The sequence below is a fragment of the Dendrobates tinctorius genome, unplaced genomic scaffold (assembly GCF_039654945.1).
Source record: "Dendrobates tinctorius isolate UK_male_01 unplaced genomic scaffold, ASM3965494v1 ptg000126l, whole genome shotgun sequence".
Taxonomy (NCBI): domain Eukaryota; kingdom Metazoa; phylum Chordata; class Amphibia; order Anura; family Dendrobatidae; genus Dendrobates; species Dendrobates tinctorius.
The window spans coordinates 10,761,425-10,782,906 of record NW_027361794.1 but is presented as its reverse complement, the minus strand read 5'-3'; the positions used below and the strand labels follow the sequence as shown (position 1 = coordinate 10,782,906).

The window sequence follows — 21,482 nt, the reverse complement described above, 5'->3', positions numbered from 1 at the left end:
CTTTTCGGGCCTACACTGGACGATATACTCGAGAAAGCGGGGGATAAAAAGAAGTCTTTCCCTAACCCATCCAATTTCCCCTTCAAATGCTCTCGGAGCAGGAAATTTATCCAGAGGAAGCCGCCTAAAACCTCCCAGGACAAGTGGGAAGATAGAAGAGGCAAAGGGAAGGGGTTCATGTTCGAGAAACCGGCAGACAAGAAGCAACCCCAATGAAGGTGTCTTCCAGGTAGGGGGAAGATTAAGCCTCTTCTTCCCGGCCTGGGAAAAGATATCAGACAGTTCCTGGATCCTAAGCATCGTAGAAACAGGTCTCAAATTAAAATTCCACACCCAAACCCTCTTTCGTAGTGACCCCACAGAGGCAGTCGATAGAAGAGCAAGTTGCAGTACAACAGGAGATTCAGACCCTGGTGGAGAAAGCGGTGTTACAGGAAGTTCCCCACCAAGAAAAAGGAGAAGGCTTCTATTCCCCTATCTTCTTGCGGATGAAACTAGATGGGACGCTCAGGACGATAGTAAACCTAAAAAGGTTAAACAAATGCCTAGTGATTCCTCCATTCAAGATGGAGACAATAAAATCCGCGGTAAAGATATTGTTTCCAGCTTGTTACATGACAGCACTCGACTTAAAAGACGCGTACTATCATGTCCCCATACACACGGACTACCGCCGGTTTCTCAGAATAGCAGTCACAATATGGGGACAAATAAAGCATTACCAATTCAAAGCCCTCCCATTCGGGCTGGCCATCGCCCCAAGAGTATTCACGAAAATCATATCGGAGGTTATGGCACATTTGAGAGAACAGGACGCCCTAATAGTCCCATACTTGGACGACTTACTAGTAGTAGGCAACTCCCCGAGCCATTGCAGAAACCAGTTGAACCAGACTATGGAATCTTTGTCCAACCTAGGTTGGCTGCTGAACCTACCGAAATCTCGGTTAGTTCCCAGCCAGGTGCAAGAATATTTGGGCATAACCATAGATTCCATCAAGCAGGAGTGCCGCCTCCCCGAAGGGAAACGGCTACACATAGAGCAGCTAGCAACAGGAGCAATAACACGGACACTAATGACACTCAGGAAGGCCATGTCCTTGCTCGGCTCAATGACAGCCTGCCTACCAGCGGTCCAGTGGGCCCAAGCTCATACAAGAGATCTCCAGTGGGAGATACTAGAGGCAGAAATTTCTCTTCACGGGAATTTAGAAGGGCAGTTAAACATCTCACCCTTAACAGCTCGCTCTCTACAGTGGTGGACGGAACCATCCAACCTAGCCAGGGGGGTTTCTTGGGTGATATCGGTCCCTCAGATCCTTACTACAGACGCAAGCCCCAGGGGGTGGGGGCTCACTGGGACAACCAGGTAGCACAAGGAGCCTGGACAGAAAACGAAAAGACAGCCTCATTGAATATGAAGGAGCTATTAGCGGTGAAGCGCGCCCTCCTGTTTTTTCTAAAACCCCTCAGAGGCCACCACGTAAGAGTGTTCTCCGACCACTGCACGGTAGTTGCTTACTTAAATCATCAGGGGGGCACAAGATCCCGTACCCTTATGGACGTGACAAAATCAATTTTCCACTTAGCAGAAGGGAACCTAAGCTCACTAACTGCATTACACATAAAATGGTCAGACAACATGATGGCGGACTTTTTAAGTCGCACACAGCTGAGACAGGGCGAATGGGAGCTGAACCAGGAAGTTTTCAATCAGATCACAAAGCTATGGGGGAAACCCAACATAGACCTATTCGCCAACAAAACGAATCGGAAAGTGAAAACATTCTGTTCCATAGAACCCTCCGGGGACCCATTAGCCCTGGACGCCCTTATGATCCCCTGGCACTTTCCCCTTGCATATGCGTTCCCGCCAATAGCCTTAATTCCGTCAGTTCTGAGGAAGATTCGGGAGGACAAAGCGTGGGTAATATTAATAGCCCCCTTCTGGCCGAGAAGGATGTGGTTCTTGTGGCTGAGGAGAATGTCCATCTCTGATCCTTGGATCCTCCTGGATATCCCGAACTTACTCTCCCAGGGCCCAGTACTGCCCTACCCTAAGGCGGAGAACCTACACATGATGGCCTGGAATTTGAAAGGGCTCTATTAATCAACAGAGGTGGCTCCCAAAATTTACGCTACTGCGAAGCAGGAAGCCGATAACCACTAAACAGTACGGGAGGGTCTGGAGAAAGTTCCTTTCAGTATCAAAGGCTAGTCCAAAGGGGAAAGTACCCATATCAAACATCTTAGAGTTCCTACAAAGGGGCTTAGAGCAAGGCCTAGCTACCAGCACACTAAAGGTTCAAGTGGCAGCCCTGGGGGCCCTATACAACTGTGACTTGGCGGGGAATCGTTGGGTGTTGAGGTTCATTAAGGCAGTCGGTAGATCCAGGCTCGTGTCTTCCCTAAACACTCCTCCCTGGGATCTAAACTTAGTACTCTCAGCCCTCACCAAGCTTCCCTTTGAGCCTTTGCAGAAAGCACCGCTGAAATTAAAATCTCTCAAGACCACCCTCCTGGTAGCCCTCACATCGGCCCGTAGAATTAGCGACATCCATGCCCTGTCAGCCTTTCCTCCATTCACACAGATCCTGGACGACAGGGTGGTACTTAAAACAGACCTAGCCTATCTGCCGAAGGTAGCGTCCCGATTCCACCGAACTCAGGAAATCTCCTTCCCCTCCTTTTGCCCCAATCCCAAAAACAAGGGAGAAGAGACCTTGCACACATTAGATGTCAGGAGATGCCTAGTGGAATACTTAGCGGCAACCAGGGAGTGTAGGAAGGATAGGGCTCTTTTTGTCTGCTTCCAGGGGCCAAAGAAAGGGTGAAATGCATCAAAGAGCACGCTGGCGAGGTGGATAAGGGATGCCATCACCTTGTCGTACTCGTCAGAAGGCGCGGACATCCCAGGCAGAATAACGGCCCATTCCACAATAGTGGTGTCAACTTCCTAGGCAGAGAGAGCTGGCGTCTCCATTGAGCAGATATGTAGAGCCGCTACTTGATCCTCTCCTTCAACTTTCTTTAACCACTATCGGCTGGACCTAGCCACCTCCTCAGATCTAACCTTTGGTAGAAGGGTGCTGGAGGCAGTGGTCCCCCCCTAATAGATAGTCTCTCCAATTCTCTCCGTGGTGCCATCATGGGGGAAGAAGAAAATCGTAGTAACTTACCGATAACAGTATTTCTCCAATCCCATGACGGTACCCGTATATTCCCTCCCTACACGCGTGGGGTGCGCACTTATTGTAAATACAGTTTAGTCAGAAAGTCACGTGGTGTCTCTTCTACGCAGTTTAATAATTATAGAAATACCTTTTTTCTTAAAGTGTTGTGTTAGTATTAGGCTGAAGTTCCATTAATGCTCTGTAAATCAACTGATGCGGGAGAGAGGTACCGCCTTTTTATCGGTAGGTTTCCTGTCCCCGTGGGGTGGATCCCCTCTCTCCGTGGTGCCATCATGGGATCGGAGAAATACCGTTATCGGTAAGTAACTACGATTTTCTCTAATTTTCTGGTCAGGACTCATAGTACCTCCAATGGTCCACCATAAATGAGTGCAACTCCGGTTTAATTTTAAAGTTCTCCCCTCGTACATACGTTGTTGTTGAGGATGTAACATGTTTTTTTATTCTATGTTTGTTTTTTTTTTACATGTTCATTCTGTATGATAGATTGTGTGGGATCGGCCTGCCTCACTTATGTGAGTCTGTAACTCCCTCATAGTCCTAGTGATGAAATCCATCTTGTGGTTGTTATTTAATCTATATATGTAGTTTTCAGTTAATGAGATTCTTGTGCTTTGGGCATGGCTGTGGGTGGAACTGTGGGCGGGGTTTTATGTGGTGAGCTAATTACATATTCATCTGTAGTGGCTTATGACAGGTCACTGATCCCTCAGTGACCTGCCCCCCATTTTTACATACCGTATTTTTCGCTTTATAAGACGCACTTTTGTTCCCCCAAATTTTGGGGGAAAGTAGGGGGTGCGTCTTATAATCCGAATATACGGGGAGGGGGGGTGTATATATATATATATACTGCAGGGTCCAGGGGAGGTGGGGGCAGCTTTGGAGCGGTGCTGTGAGCTGGTAAAAGCTGCCAGAGGGAGCCTTTAATCTCCTGCTCCCGCTCATATAATATGCACTGCCGCTGTCCATCACCATGGTGCTGAAACCGCACCACGGTGACTGGCTGGGGGAGCGGCGCATATTATAGCTGCCTGCGCCCTCCTTTGATCGCACATGATCCCCTGTGTTAGATATCGCCCCCATACTGCTGCCCATAGTAAAATAAAAAACTCTTTCCTTACCTCCTCCAGCGCTGATCTCCCAGTGTCTCTGCTGCCGCTGTCATCAGGCACGCAGAGATGATATCACTCTGCTGTGCTGATCACATGACCGGCACTGAGAACCAGGAAGTGGAGGAGGAGCTCAACCACACTGAGGGAGACACGAGGAGGGACAGCGCTGAGAAGGTAAGGAAAGAGTTTATTTTACTAAAAGCAGCAGCATGGAGGCGATATCTAACACAGGGGGCCGTGTGTCAGCCACAGGGGGCCAGTGTGCCAGCCACAGGGGGCCGTGTGTCAGCCACAGGGGGCCAGTGTGTCAGCCACAGGGGGCCAGTGTGTCAGCCACAGGGGGCCAGTGTGCCAGCCACAGGGGGCCAGTGTGCCAGCCACAGGGGGGTGTGTGCCAGCCACAGGGGGCCGTGTGCCAGCCACAGGGGGCCAGTGTGTCAGCCACAGGGGTTCAGTGTGCCAGCCACAGGGGGCCGTGTGCCAGCCACAGGGGGCCGTGTGTCAGCCACAGGGGGCCAGTGTGCCAGCCACAGGGGGCCGTGTGTCAGCCACAGGGGGCCAGTGTGCCAGCCACAGGGGGCCGTGTTTCAGCCACAGGGGGCCCGTGTGCCAGCCACAGGGGGCCCGTGTGCCAGCACAAGGGGGCTATATTCAATATAAGGTGGCCATATCCAGATTAAGGGGGCTAATTTTAGGATGGGGGGGCTATGAGGGACATATACCCTATATGATTTGTTAGACGAACACTGGCATTATAAGACGGACCCCATTTATTAAAAAATTCTCTATTCCTTCACCACATTTGGGGGTGCGTCTTATAATCAGGTGCGTCTTATAAAGCGAAAAATACAGTAATTCATATAATAGCATTGATATTATTGTTGATAATGCGTATAATATTGTGGCTATTGTGAGGCTTAGAAAAAATGTTTTACATCCAGCAAAATGACACCGGCGGCACCTGTCCAGTATCATCTATCTCTTACTTATAGATGCTACTGCACACGCGCTGCCATCGCCAGTGACATTTTGCTGGATGTATTTTTTTTCTAAGCCTCACAATAGCCACAATATTATAGGCATTATCAACAATAATGTCAACACTATTATATATAAAAATGGGGGGCAGGTCACTGAGGGATCAGTAACCTGTCATAAGGCAATGCAGTTATATATGCAATCAGATCACCACATAAAGCCCCACCCACAGCCCCGCCCCGAAGCACGAGAATCTCATTAACTGCAAACTACAAATACAGATTAAACAACAACCACAAGACGGATTTCATCTACCAAGGTGTCATTGTAATCAGTATAACTGCACCAACCGGACAATGTCTATAGGTTACGGTGCACAGTCCTGCTGACAGGTTCCCTTTAAGACATATTAGCTTTGCACTATTATACACAGTTCTCTTTATATGCCCAATATTTCTTCTTGAACCTCATCTGACAGACAATATTGGACCTTATGATAGTTTAAGTCATCGGGCCCCATACTCTAATTACCCCAGAGAGGTTTCACCACTAGTTACTCATTTATTATTGATGAAGCCTGTTGAGTTTGATCATTTCAGTATATGTGTTATTGTCTATAGTCTCAATTTTCGACAGTAGTTAGTGTCCAAAATACTCTGATTTAACCTCTTCCTGCAGTCAGTTTTGTGTTCTTAATCAGACCCCATTTTTAAAATCTGACGTGTCACTTTGTGCTGATAACTTTGGAATTATTCACAAAAAATAATAGAAAACAATTGGATCTTACAAATTTATTTTCCAGCTTCGCACAATACCCTATATAGGGTTGTACACTACTGTCTGGGCACATGGCAGGGTTCAGAAGGGAAGGAGTGCCCTTTAGCTATTTGGATGCAGCTCTTGCTGAAATAGTTTGCAGACACAATGTATTGCGTCACCTGGCAGCTCAAAAGATGTCCACCATGAACATGTTTAGCACGATCTTCTCTGCTTTCCATATCCCAAGGATTGAGTTTGCTCTTCGTTCTTTAACACCCTTACATGGATCTGGACTTACACTGGGACCCCTAGGCTTGGACCATGGTGTTACCTGCTATTCTGTGGTATTAGATAGTAAGAATAGTCAGGTAGCTGGGTCAGAACCAGAAGGACAGAATAAAGAATCAGAAGACACAAGAGTAGTCAGTAAACGGGCCACGGTCACAACAGGAAACAAATACACAAGCCGCAAGCTGAACACAGAGGACTGAACAAGAGGAGAACAACCCAGTATCTGGCAGATTCCGGCCATATGCTTTGAGCTTTAGTAGGGTGTGGTACTTTCCAATTGGCTGAAGTAAGGAGAAGATTACTCCAGCTGGACAGCAGGAACAGATTCCAGATGAGATTGGTCTCACCATATGCAGAAGCCCTAATATAACCAAATGACAAAAAATCAGAATAGTAGAAATCCTTATAAAGTGATTCTGTTTAATAAAATAATTCATTGAGGGTTATAATCGATACACATGTGGTCAAAATTGTTGGTCCCCCTCGTTTAATGACAGAAAAACCCACAATGGTCACAGAAATAACTTGAATCTGACAAAAGTAATAATAAATAAAAAATCTATGAAAATGAACAAATTAAAGTCAGACATTGCTTTTCAACCATTTTTCCATTCTACATGACGGCACCACGAGAGAGGGGATCTGCCCAACAAGGACAGGAAACCAGGAAACCTTCAAGATAAAAGGGGCGGCTCCTATCTCTGCATCAGTTGGTTTCCTTTCCTCGATGGGGAACCCTCAAGATGGAAAAACCTCTTGAAGATTCTTGAAGAAAGAAGAAAAGAAGAGGATGCCTGGGCCTGGGTCGGGTGATTACTGGCAGGCACTGGTCTGCTACACCCGTCACCAGGTACCGGTAGTTGCCTCGGGGGCTATATATTCCTATGCCTCCCCTGAGCGAGTGCATGGCCACAGCCCGTGAGGCATATGCCCGGGTGAAGTTTGAGCCATTTGAGACCACATTCCGTGTACCCTCCCAGATGCCGACATACCCCATAGAAGTCCACGGAGGCCACTTGCTGTGCTCCCTCCCTGTTGACGTGTGGTGGACATGCAGCCCGTGAGGCACATCGGTGCCCGGGCAGAGGTAAAGCTCCTCGGAGGCCTGATTTATCTTCCCTCCCTGTTGAGCTCAGGACGCCGGTCACTGTTTGGGCCATGGAAAGGAAGAATCAGTGGCCAGCGGTGTGATCGCTCTCTCCAGGTAAAATCCAGTACTCACAGGTATGGAGGAGGTGGCGGTGAGCAGACATCATGGTAGCCAGGCGTTGTAGAGGTGCAGCATTATCACCCCCTCCGGGCAGATCCAGGTATGGAGGGGCGGCGGTACGGGGTGTCATGGCGGCCGGTGGCAGGAGAACGCCGAGAGTAGGCCAGGCGCCGGAAGTGACGCGGTTGCGCATCGGAAGTGACGCGCCCAATAGCTGCAGTACTCGCACACATACCGAGATGCCGCGGGACAAAGTCTGCACACCGGGAACTGGCAAGGGAGACTCCCTGAAGTGTAGAGAGGGAGAGCGTACCTAAGGGAAAGGCTGACACGCTCTAGGCGGCACATGCACGGGGAGGAGTTCAGCGCACACCGGTAGTGGTTACCGGGGAGACGCGCAAGCCAGGCATAGTGCGCATATGTGGTTTGAGGTACAGAAAGCGCATGCAATCGGCAGGTGCAGGATCAACCAGGTGATCGAAAAAAAAAATGGGGTAATGCGATCAGAAGTGCTGGCAGGGGTCACCAACCTTCTAGGTTGAATATGACTGTTCTCATCTAAAAGCGACAGCAGCTAACTTGTTAAGATTGAGAGCATTTTTTGCCAGAGCACTTACAGTCGCGCCAGGAGGTGCTGGAGTGGCGATCTCACTCAGATGAGAGGAGCCAGACGCGGAAGCTGCTCGGACAGCGTATGGGAGGATCGTCATGGTGTTAAAAAGGAGGGGTCCACAGTCCCAATGGGAGACAGGTGTACAGACCAATCATCCTTCAGATCCAGAACCTGTCCTGTGAAGCGTCCGAGTGGTGAGTGAGCTTCGAGAAAGACCAGTACAATAATGTCTGTTCTCTTTCTCTCTCTCTTGTCTCCTCTCTCCCCTCTTTTTACATACATTGGAGGGGTAGAGCATTGGAGGTCCCTAAAAAAGGGGTAAATTAAAAAGCTAAGAATAAGGAATATTCCTTATGTAAAAAGTCCCTTAGGAATAAGAGGTTGTGCCAGGCCTGTATTAATAAAACAGTATCGGAGAGGACACCCTCTTTGATGAGAGCCTGAGATCCCTGATACAGTCAGAAGTCTGTAAGTCAGGAAGGACCTTGCAGTCAACGGACAGGGTTGGTAAAGCAAGGGATAGGCCAGCCTCTCATTGATCTCTCAGGAGGACTCCATAAGGATCAGAGAAGGACTCGGTTAAATCTCGCTACTGAGAGGAGGGTAGCTCAGATAAGAAAGCTACGTCCCTAGTGGAAGCTACATTACGGACAAGCTTTTTAACCCCTTCATGACCCAGCCTATTTTGACCTTAATGACCTGGCCATTTTTTGCAATTCTGACCACTGTCCCTTTATGAGGTAATAACTCAGGAACGCTTCAATGCATCCTAGCGATTCCGAGATTGTTTTTTCGTGACATATTGGGCTTCATGATAGTGGTATATTTAGGTCAATAATTTTTGCGTTTATTTGTGAAAAAAATGGAAATTTGGCAAAAATTTTGAAAATTTTGCAATTTTCAAATTTTGAATTTTTATTCTGTTAAACCAGAGAGTTATGTGACACAAAATAGTTAATAAATAACATTTCCCACATGTCTACTTTACATCAGCACAATTTTGGAAACAACATTTTTTTTCGTTAGGAAGTTATAAGGGTTAAAAGTTGACCAGCAATTTCTCATTTTTACAACAAAATTTACAAAACCATTTTTTTTAGGGACCACCTCACATTTGAAGTCACTTTGAGGGGTCTATATGGCAGAAAATACCCAAAAGTGTCACCATTCTAAAAACTGCACCCCTCAAGCTACTCAAAACTATATTCAAGAAGATTATTAACCCTTCAGGTGTTTCACAGGAACTAAAGCAACATGGAATGAAAAAATGGACATTTTAATTTTTCCAACCAAAATTTTATTTTAGCATCAGTTTTTTCATTTTCACATGGGTAACAGGATAAAATGTATCCTAAAATTTGTTGGGCAATTTCTCCTGAGTACACCGATACCTCATATGTGGTCATAAACCACTGTTTGGGCGCACGGCAGGGCTCAGAAGGCAAGGAGCGCCATTTTACTTTTTGAATGTAAAATATGCTTGAATGTTTAGCGGTTGCCATGTCTTGTTTTAAGAGTACCTGTGTGCCTAAACATTGGAGCTCCCCCACAAGTGAGCCCATTTTGGAAACTAGACCCTCCAAAGAACTTATCTAGATGCATAGTATGCACTTTGAACCCCCAGGTGCTTCACAAATTGATCTGTAAAAAAAAAAAGTACTTTTTTTTTCACAAAAATTTTATTTGGCCTCAGTTTTTTCATTTTCACATGGGCAACAGGATAAAATGGATCCTAAAATTTGTTGGGCAATTTCTCCTGAGTACATCAATATCTCATATGTGGTCATAAACCACTGTTTGGGCGCACCGCAAGGCCCGGAAGGGAAGGAGCGCCATGTGACTTTTTGATTGGAAAATTAGCTCCAATCGTTAGCGGACACCATGTCGCATTTGGAGAGCCCCTGTGTGCCTAAACATTGGAGCTCCCCCACAAGTGACCCCATTTTGGAAACTAGACCCCCGAAGAAACTTATCTAGATGTGTGGTGAGCACTTTGAACCCCCAAGTGCTTCACAGAAGTTTATAACGCAGAGCAGTGAAAATAAAAAAATATTTTTTTTTCCTCAAAAATGATTTTTTAGCCCGCTATTTTTTATTTTCCCAAGGGTAACAGGATAAATTGGACCCCAAAAGTTGTTGTCCAGTTTGTCCTGAGTACACTGGTACCCCATATGTGGGGGAAAACCACTGTTTGAGCGCACGGCATGACTCAGAAGGGAAGGAGCGTCATTTGACTTTTTGAATGGAAAATTAGCTCCAATCGTTAGCGGACACCATGTTGTGTTTGCAGAGCCCCTGTGTGCGTAAACTTTGGAGCTCCCCCACAAATGACCCCATTTTGGAAACTAGACCCCCTAAGGAACTTATCTAGATGCATAGTGAGCACTTTGAACCCCCAGGTGCTACACAGAAGTTTATAACGCAGAGCCATTAAAATAAAAATATTTTTTTTCCCTCAAAAAATAAATTTTTAGCCTGCTATTTTTTATTTTCACAAAGGTAACAGGATAAATTGGACCCCAAAAGTTGTTGTCCAGCTTGTCCTGAGTACGCTGGTACCACATATGTGGGGGGGACCACTGTTTGGGCACACGTTGGGGCTCAGAAGGGAAGTAGTGACGTTTTGAAATGCCGACTTGATGGAATGGTCTGTGGGCGTCATGCTACATTTGCAGAGCCCCTGATGTACCTAAACAGTGGAAACCCCCCACAAGTGACCCCATTTTGGAAACTAGATCACCCAAGAAACTAATATAGATGTGTGGTGAGCACGTTGAACCCCCAAGTGCTTCACAGAAGTTTATAACGCAGAGCCGTGAAAATAAAAAAATATTTTTTTTTCCTCAAAAAATTATTTTTAGTCCACTATTTTTTATTTTCACAAGGGTAACAGGATAAATTGGACCCCAAACGTTGTTGTCCAGTGTGTCCTGAGTACGCTGGTACCCCATAAGTGGGGGGGGACCACTGTTTGGGCACACGTTGGGGCTCGGAAGGGAAGTAGTGCGCTTTGAAATGAAGACTTGATGGAATGGTCTGTGGGCGTCATGCTACATTTGCAGAGCCCCTGATGTACCTAAACAGTGGAAACCCCCCACAAGTGACCCCATTTTGGAAACTATATCACCTAAGGAACTAATCTAGATGTGAGGTCAGCACTTTGAACCCCCAAGTGCTTCACAGAAGTTTATAACGCAGAGCTGTGAAAATAAAAAAATATTTTTTTTTCCTCAAAAAGTGATTTTTAGCCCACTATTTTTTATTTTCACAAGGGTAACAGGATAAATTGGACCCCAAAAGTTGTTGTCCAGGTTGTCCTGAGTACGCTGGTACCCCATATATGGGGGGGGACCACTGTATGGGCACACGTTGGGGCTCGGAAGGGAAGTAGTGACGCTTTGAAATGCCGACTTGATGGAATGGTCTGTGGGCGTCATGTTACGTTTGCAGAGCCCCTGATGTACCTAAACAGTGGAAACCCCCCACAAGTGACCCCATTTTGGAAACTAGACCCCCCAAGGAACTTATCTAGATGTGTGGTGAGCACGTTGAACCCCCAAGTGCTTCACAGAAGTTTATAACGCAGAGCTGTGAAAATAAAAAAATATTTTTTTTTCCTCAAAAAGTGATTTTTAGCCCACTATTTTTTATTTTCACAAGGGTAACAGGATAAATTGGACCCCAACAGTTGTTGTCCAGGTTGTCCTGAGTACGCTGACACCCCATATATGGGGGGGGACCACTGTTTGGGCACACGTTGGGGCTCGGAAGGGAAGTAGTGACGCTTTGAAATGCCGACTTGATGGAATGGTCTGTGGGCGTCATGTTACGTTTGCAGAGCCCCTGATGTACCTAAACAGTGGAAACCCCCCACAAGTGACCCCATTTTGGAAACTAGACCCCCCAAGGAACTTATCTAGATGTGTGGTGAGCACGTTGAACCCCCAAGTGCTTCACAGAAGTTTATAACGCAGAACCGTGAAAATAAAAAATCTTTTTTTTCCACAAAAATAATTATTTTAGCCCCCATTTTTTTATTTTCCCAAGGGTAACAGGAGAAATTAGACCCCTAAAGTTGTTGTGCAATTTTTCCTGAGTACCCTGATACCCCATAAGTGGGGGTACACCACTGTTTGGGCACACGTCGGGGCTCGAAATGGAGGGAGCACCGTTTGACTTTTTGAACGCAAAATTGGCTGGAATAAATGGTGGCTCCATGTCGCGTTTGGAGAGCCCCTGATGTGCCTAAACAGTGGAAACCCCTCAATTCTATCTCCAACCCTAACGCCAACACACCCCTAACCCTAATCCCAACCCTAATCATAACCCTAACCACAACCCTAATCCCAACACACCCCTAACGAAATCCCAACTCTAACCCTAACCACAAGCCTAACCGTAATCCCAACCCCAACCCTAATCCCAATTCCAACCCTAACCCTAAATTCAACCCTAACCCTAAATTCAACCCTAACCCTAAATTCAACCCTAACCCTTAGTCCAACCCTAACCCTTAGTCCAACCCTAACCCTTAGTCCAACCCTAACCCTTAGTCCAACCCTAACCCCTAGTCCAACCCTAACCCCTAGTCCAACCCTAACCCCTAGTCCAACCCTAACCCCTAGTCCAACCCTAACCCTTAGTCCAACCCTAACCCTAACCCTAGCCCTAACCCTAGCCCTGGACCTAACCCTAATGGAAAAAAAAAAAAAAAAAAAAAAATTATTATTTGTCCCTACCTATGGGGGTGATAAAGGGGGCGGTGATTTACTTTTTATTTATTTTGATCACTATGAAAGTTTATCATAGTGATCAAAATAAATGAATGAATCTGCAGCGTTGCAGATTCGATTCGGCGCACTGCGCATGCGCCCGCCATCTTGCAAGATGGCGGCGCCCATGACGCTGGACGGAAGGACACCGGGACGGATAGCAGGAGATCGGAGGCACAAAGGAGGGTGAGGGGGTGATCGGAGGGCTGGGGGGGATGATCGGAGGGCTGGGGGGGTGGAGAGAAGGCGGGGGGGGCAGATCATGACGGCGGCTGCCGATCGGTGCCGTCAGAAGGTGGCAGCAGCCGATCGGTGCCGTCAGTCGGTGTGGGGGGGGTCGGGTCTCGGTGTCCAGCCATGTCCGATGCTATTTCAGCATCGGCCATGGCTGGATTGTAATATTTCACCAATTTTCATTGGTGAAATATTACAATCGCTCTGATTGGCAGTTTCACTTTTAACAGCCAATCAGAGCGATCGTAGGCACGTGGGGGCTAAGCCACACCCCCAGGTGTTAACTCTGAAGGGTCCTTTGTGTGCGGGTCGGGTGACCTTTCAGTGACCCCGGTCACCCGACCCGCAGGGGGGCTATCTATAGCATGACGCCTACGTAGGCGTCATAGGTCGTTTGGGCACTGCTTTTCATGACGCCTACGTAGGCGTCATAGGTCGTGAAGGGGTTAAAGCAGTCCGGCCCACCATGGGGCTGGTAGATGCGAAAGCCATAGAACTCATGTTCGACAGCTTGCTATAAGGAAAATGTAGAGCCTTCCCTATTAACTAACAGTGGCAAGGACTCATTAAAAGGGAATGGAAAAAATCAGAAAAGAAGTCCCAGATAATCAGTTCCCTGAAAAGGAGGTACCCCCTTGAGGAAGAGATCCTCATCCTGGGATAACACTCCAAATATTGATGTAGCGATCTCAAAAGTCGCCAGAAAGTCCTCCCTGCGCTTTGAGGATTTAGGTTTCCTGTAAGAACCTCTGACAGACAGAAAATTGTCTTAAAACAGCCTGGGAGGCCTTGGCTGGGGCACTAAGGGCCACCGGCCTTTCTAGGCCGAATGTGAGTGCATTCGCCAGTTGGCGGCCGCTAAGCTGCTTGAGCCTGGGCCGGGACCAGAATGGGAGACCAGCCCGCAAAGTGTGGTTAGATCCCTTAAGATATAAATTAATAAACTAGAGGATCAGCTAGAGCAAAAAGCCCCAGAGGGGCTTTCCTAAAGGCAATACCAGCCATGAGAGCAGCAGCAGTATTCCTAGCTGAGGCTTCCGCAAGACTAGCAGCAAAATCAGCAGCTTTGGTTATTAGGAAGATGCCGAGCAGTATGGCTTAAAATGCTGGCCATAGGACACACAGGCAAAGATATAACTCTGCTCTCTGCCATGTGAGGGAAATTCCATGTTTTGGACAGACATTAGATGACGTATTAAGAAATGCCGACAACAAAAAAAAAAAACAGCCATTTCGGGCCTTTTTGGCACTGGTTTCAGATTGGCGGAAATCCAGGAGATGGTGATATAAGGATCGAGGCAGAAACAACTCTGACTAGCGATCCAAAATTGGGAGAGGCCTCTACTTTAACAAGCCATGCAAAGACACCAAAAAACCCTTCCAGTGACTGGCCTTCTCAGGTGCACTTCCTCCCAGCTTGGGAAAGGTTCTCGGCCAAGTGCCTGGATCCGGTAAATTATGGGATCAGGTGGGAGTTAAGGCTTCACCACTGGCCTCCACGAGGACGTATACAGTCCTCTCAAGAAAGACGGTCTGGAAGGGGAAGCAATCTCACTCCTAGACAAACACGTCCTGGAAGAGATTTAGGTAGAAGGATAGAGGTTTACTCCCCACTATTTAAATAAAACAAACAAAAAAAACCCCAGATATTTCCTGGAGGACAATCATAAATCAGAAAAGGCCTCAACGGGTATCTGATAATCCCGTCTTCCAAGGTGGAGACTATAAGGTCAGCAGTGAAACTCCTCCTTCCTCAGAGTTATATAGCAGTCATGGGCCTCAGGAACGCTTATCACCACATTCTGACCGGCAATAAGGCTGCAAATATCAGAGTGGCAGTCAAGATGAGGTCCCAGTGGCGTCACTTTCAATACGGGGCTCTGCCCTTTGGAGTAGCAATAGCCCTCGAGTTTCACAAAGATTAATGGCCGAGTTCACAGGCCACCTCAGAGAAAAGATACTCTGGTGATACCATATTTGGACAACTTCTTGATAGTGGGAAGAAATCGCCCTTACTGTCGAGAACCTTTCAGAATAGTGATGGAAACACTACAGATGCTGGGGTGGCAGTTGAACCTCAAAAAATCCAAACTGGAACCGGGGAAAAGAGCCAGGAATGGCTCTGTGAAGGACCATGTCGGTATTGAGGGTCCCTCACCTCCTGCATACCAGCAGTGAAATGGGCCCAGTTCCACACAAGGGAACTGTAAGGGTGTGTGCTGCAGAACAACTGGGGACTTCAGGGACGATTAGAGCAGAAGCTCACCCTCCAGACTCTGTACTCCAGACACTCAGGTGGCAGTTACAGATAGTTATCTCCGAGAGGAGTACCCTGCACACACACACACAACCTCCAAGGTTGTTACAACAGACGCCAGTACTTGGGGGTGGGAAGCCCACCTAGACACATTATGGCTCCAGGTTCCCTAGGCCAAGGAGGAAAGAAATCTATCCTCGAACGACTAAGAACTTTTAACGAAGCGAAAAAACACTAAAGGAATTGGTATCACACTTAAAGAGGACCCCATGTGAGAGTTCTATCAGACAACCAAGCAGTGGTTGCATATGTAAACCACCAGGGAGACACCTGTTCTTAGTCCTTCATGACCGATAGTCACCGGTCCTTTTAGGCAGAAGGTGACTGCTCTTGTCAAAGGACCTCCGCTAAGCAGCTTGAGGCCGGATCATACGCCTGCATATCCGAGGTATAGACAACCTGAAGGCAGACTGTCTGAGTAGGAACCACTTGAGGTAAGGAGAATGGTACCTAAAAGAATCCATTTTTCAATGGATAATGCACATGGGGGAAAAACCCAGTATAGATCTCTCCGCCTCAAAAAAGCCAACGGGAAGGTTCAGAAATTCTGCTCCCTAAGTCCAGCAGATGGACCATTGGCAGTAGTTGCCTTCAGGATAGAATGGACATCAGGTCTTCCATACACCTTCCCACCAATATGCCTCATACCAGCGGTTTTGAGGAAGATCAGGGCGGACAGAGCCAGAGTGATTATGATAGCCCCCTTTTGACCAAAATGACCATGGTCCTACTGGCTGAGAGTGATGTCAGTGACAGAGGTCTAGGGCTTTCTAACACAGAGTCCCTTCAATCACCCTCAGAGATCTGGGTTGCAGTTGACAGCCTCAAATTTAAAAGGTCACTACTAGAGAAAAAGGGATTCTCACCAGCGTTAATATCCACCTTACACAGTAGCAGAAAACCAGTGACTACAAAAAGGTTGTAGGAGGCTATGTAAGTAAAAGATTCTTATCTACCTCAGACCCAATACGGGAAGGGAAAGTCCCGATAATGGCAATACTGGAATTTCTGCAGAAAGGTTTAGGATTGGGGCTAGCTGTAAGTACCCTCAAAGTACACATCACAGCCCTGGCAGCCTTATTCTACTGCGGCCTGGCAAACAATAGGTGGGTGGCCAGGTTTGTCCGGGCCTGTACTAGAGCTGACTCTGTCCCGTCCCCTACTCCTCCTCCTTGGGATCTAAATTTAGTCCTATCATCTCTGACAGAGAGTCTGTTTGAATCACTAAACACAACATCAGATAAAGTTCTAACACTAAAGACCGCCTTATTAGTAACACTCACATCGGCCCATAGGTTGAGGATTTACTCGCTTTATCAAGAGACCCTCCCTACACTCAGGCCATGGGCAATAGAGTTGTGTTAAAATTAGATCCAGCACACCTTCCCTAGGTGGTATCAAAATTCCATAGGGCTCAGGAGATAATCTTGTCATCCCTTTCAACGCTAACTACCAGAAGGAGGAGAGGCTTCATTGCCTATATATGAGGAGATGTCTCCTGCAGTATTTAGAGGTAACAAGATCTTGGAGAAACAACAGAGGGCCTTATTTGTCTCATTCCAAGGAGCAAAGAAGAGCCTTAAAAGCCTCTAGACAGACTGTAGCTAGAGGAGTAAGAAAGGCCATTATGCCAGCATATAACAGGGCAGGTAGGGCTATTCCAGAAAGTATAAAAGCCCACTCCACGAGGGCGAGGGCGACATCCTAGATGGAGAGAGCAGACGCTCCCATTTACCAAATCTGTAAGGCGGCCACTTGGTCCGCTCCGTCTACCTTGCCAGACATTATAGGTTAGACCTATTTGCTACCTCTGATCTCACATTTGGGAGAAGAGTGTTACAAGCAGTGATACCTCCCTAAAGAGAATACAAATCTCTAACTCTCTCATGGTGCCGTCATGTAGAATGGAAAAACACGGGTATTACCTACCTGGTAATGTGTTTTTTCATGAGACATGATGGCACCCTTATATTACCTCCCTATTGATCACATCATTAGCTGGGTGCATTATTAGCAGTATAAAGGATGTATTATTTATATGTACACTAACCTGCGGAGTTCCTCTCGTGCTCTGTAAAACAACTGATGCGCAGAGAGGAGCCGCCCCTTTTATCTTGAAGTTTTCCTGTCCTTGTTGGGCGGATCCTCTCTCTCGTGGTGCCGTCATGTCTCATGAAAAAACACATTACCAGGTATGTAATACCCGTGTTTCCACAGAATTTTAAAAAAATAAAACTCATTAAATAGACCTGGACAGAAATGATGGTACCCCTGAAAATAATGTGGCAAAAGGGACATATTAAATCAAGGTGTGTCCACTAATTAGCATCACAGTTGTCTACAATCTTGGAATCAGTGAATGGGTCTATATATAGGGCTACAGATACACTCCATGTCACCAAACAGTACAGTGAGTATCACACCCAACATGGACCAGAGGAAGCAAAGGAAAGAGTTGTCTCAGGAGATTAGAAAGAAAAGTATAGACAAACATGTTAAAGATAAAAGTTATAAGACCATCTCCAAGCAGCTTGATGTCCCTGTGACTAAAGTTTCACATATTGTTCAGAAATTTAATATCCTTGGGATTGTAGCCAACCTCCCTGTACGTGGCCGCAGGAGGAAAATAATGACAAATCAAATACGAAGGTAACAAAAGAGCCCAGAAAAACTTCTACAGAGATTAAAGGTGAACTTCAAGCTCAGGGGACATCAGTGTCAGATCACACCATCCGTAGTTGTATGAGCCAATGTGGACTTCATGGGAGACGACCAAGGAGGATACCATTGTTGAAAAAAAATTATAAAAAAGCCAAACTGGAATTTGCCAAACTACATGTTGACAAGCCACAAAGCTTCTGGGAGAATGGCCTATGGACAGATGAGACAAAAATGTAACTTTTTAGCAAGGCACATGAGCTCTGTGTTCACAGACGGAAAAATGAAGCGTATCAAGAAGAGAACACTGTCCCTACTGTGAAACATGGAGGAGGCTCAGTTATGTTCTGGGGCTGCTTTGCTACATCTGGCACAGGGTGTCTAGAATCTGTGCAGGGTACAATGAAATCTCAAGACTATCAAGAGATTTTAGAGAGAAATGTGCTGTCCAGTGTCGGAAAGCTTGGTCTGAGTTGCAGGTCACGGGTCTTGCAACAGGATAATGACCGAAAACACACTGCTAAAAACACCAAAGAATGGCTAAGAGGAAAACATTGGATGATTCTGAAGTTGCCTTTTATGAGCACTGACCTAAATCCTTTTGAGCATTTTTAGAAAGAGCTGAAACATAGCGTCTGGAAAAGGCAACCTTCAAACACGAGACAACTAGAGCAGTTTGCTCTTGAGGAGAGGGCCAAAATACCTGTCGAGAGGTGCAGAAGTCTCATTGACAGTTACAGGAATCATTTGATTGTAGTGATTGCCTCAAAAGGTTGTGCAACTAAATATTAAGTTAATGGTACCATCATTTCTGTCCAGACCTAATTCATGAGTTTTATTTTTTTTTTAAGTTCTGTGGAAGCATGGTTGAAAAGCAATGTCTGACTTTCATTTGTTCATTTTCATAGATTTTTTATTTATTATTACTTTTGTCAAATTCAAGTTATTTCTGTGACCATTGTGGGATTTTATGTCATTAAACGAGGGGTACCAACAATTGTGACCATGTGTGTAGGAGGAGTGAATATTTTGACTCCACAGCCACTTTCAGGAAGTTAACACGTAGTGGATGCTGGAGAATGAAATTGCCATTTTATTACCCAACACCTAGTGCCCAGATTCTGCTCCAGGAGACACACACCGCAAATTAAGTAGATTATTCTCACTATAATATTGCTAAATACAGGGAACCTAAATGTTGTTTTTAGCACATGCAAGATTCAGAAGTGAGAGCGGATTTTGTTGGATTGGTTTATAGAAACCCTGTTGCTTTTCAACAGCCTTTGAGCCACTAATAGTGTGGGAACCTCTGTTTTTCCATTGACAGAAGATGGACCTGAGTGGGGACTTGTTTTTTGTGAGATGAGAATTGGTATTATTTTCGCCTACATAACATTGATTGGTTTCTCTTTATTCGATATTTGGGAGGCAGAATGAACAAACAGTTGAACACCACACACTACGGGTTCATCCAGCATAGGTTTCTATTAGACTGTGACCTGTTATTGTTTTGGTAAATAATTAAAGTTTTTTGCATAACTTGCCATTTATATGGACGGTTTAAGTAGAAATGTTCAAAAATATAAAATTTGAGGATATTTTATTAAAAAATATTTTTTTTTAATCTTTAGCAGATGACTGTACCAGGAGATCAGAGGGAAAGCTGACATCTTCAGTTTTTAAATCTGACGATCTTGAGATCCTACAAGATGCAAATGAAGTGATTGCTATTACTCCAGATATACCATCATCCATTCACAGCAAAGATCTGTCATCTGATCCTTTAAAACAGGTCCTGTCTTCTGGTTCATTATCGACTACTAAGGAAAATCAAAGTTACAAAAGAGGCATTAAAAAAACTGCTCCTAAAGCAAAGAAGTCATTTTCATGTTCAGAATGTGGGAAATATTTTACTTGGAAATCACATTTTGTTATTCACCAGAGAACACACACAGGGGAGAAGCCTTTTTCATGTTCAGAATGTGAGAAATGTTTTAACCTGAAAACACATCTTGTTAGACACCAGAGAACCCACACAAGGGAGAAGCCATTACTGACTACTAAGGAAAATCCAAGTCACAAAATAAGCATTAAAGAACAAACTGCTCTGAAAGCAAAGAAGCCTTTTTCCTGTTCAGAATGTGAGAAATGTTTTACACGGAAATCAGAATTGGTTAAACACCAGAGAACCCACACAGGGGAGAAGCCTTTTTCATGTTCAGAATGTGAGAAATGTTTTAACCGGAAAACACATCTTGTTAGTCACCAGAGAACTCACACAGGGGAGAAGCCTTTTTTATGTTCAGAATGTGGGAAATGTTTTGCACATAAATCACATTTTGTTACTCACCAGAGAACTCACACAGGAGTGAAACCTTTTTCCTGTTCAGAATGTGGAAAATGTTTTAAACAGAGAAGGCATCTTGATTGCCACCAGAGAACTCACACAGGGGAGAAGCCTTTTTCATGTTCAGAATGTGGGAAATGTTTTACACAAAAATCAGGTTGGGTTTCTCACCACAGAACTCACACAGGGGAGAAGCCTTTTTCATGTTCAGAATGTGGGAAATGTTTTGCACATAAATCACATTTTGTTGTTCACCAGAGAATTCACACAGGAGCGAAACCTTTTTCCTGTTCAGAATGTGGAAAATGTTTTAATCGGAAACAGCATCTTATTAGACATCATTACAGTCACACAGGGGAGAAGCCTTTTTCCTGTTCAGAATGTGGGAAATGTTTTAACCGGAATGAGCTTCTTGTTAGACATCAGAGCAGTCACACAGGGGAGAAGCCTTTTTCATTTTCTTAATGTGGGAAATATTTTACTTGGAAATCAACTGTTAATAAACATCAGAGATGTCACATAGGGGAGAAGCCTTTTTATGTTCATAATGTTTGAATAGTTTTAACCAAAATTTTGTCTCTTGTCATTTGTCATGTTTGCTGACAAAAGGATAAAACTAAACTTTATTGATTCGAAATGTAAAACTATACCCATAATTCATCCTCTGAAGGTTAGTCAGAAGGTGACTAATAGAAAAACCTGTACCCCACGTTTCAGTATATAGGGTGAGGTGACGTATACACACTCACTCTCCAAGCCTCTCATTTCTACGGGTTTCATCGTCCTCACCAAAGACGACTCATCAGGAGACTTTATTTAATATTGACCTATATTCAGACTAGACAAAAAATAACTGAAATCATGTATCACGTTATGAAACAGAAAACTAGCCACATATAGGCAGATCCCAGACTTAAAACTATATACCGTATATACTCGTGTATAAGCCGAGATTTTCAGCACATTCTTTTGTGCTGAAAACTCCCCCCCTCGG

At 45.5% G+C, this 21,482-nt stretch overlaps 1 protein-coding gene across 1 annotated transcript in view; it reads left to right on the top strand.

Annotated features, from left to right (window-relative positions):
- The window catches only part of LOC141047278 (uncharacterized), a 92,304-nt gene extending 71,245 nt beyond the window's left edge, over nucleotides 1-21,059 (top strand). Inside the window, exon 11 of the mRNA XM_073542306.1 lies at nucleotides 19,773-21,059. Coding sequence (XP_073398407.1) covers nucleotides 19,773-20,953 — 1,181 coding nt within the window. The 3' untranslated portion in view covers nucleotides 20,954-21,059. The remainder of the gene's footprint in view (nucleotides 1-19,772) is intronic.
- The last annotated feature ends 423 nt before the right edge of the window (nucleotides 21,060-21,482 follow it).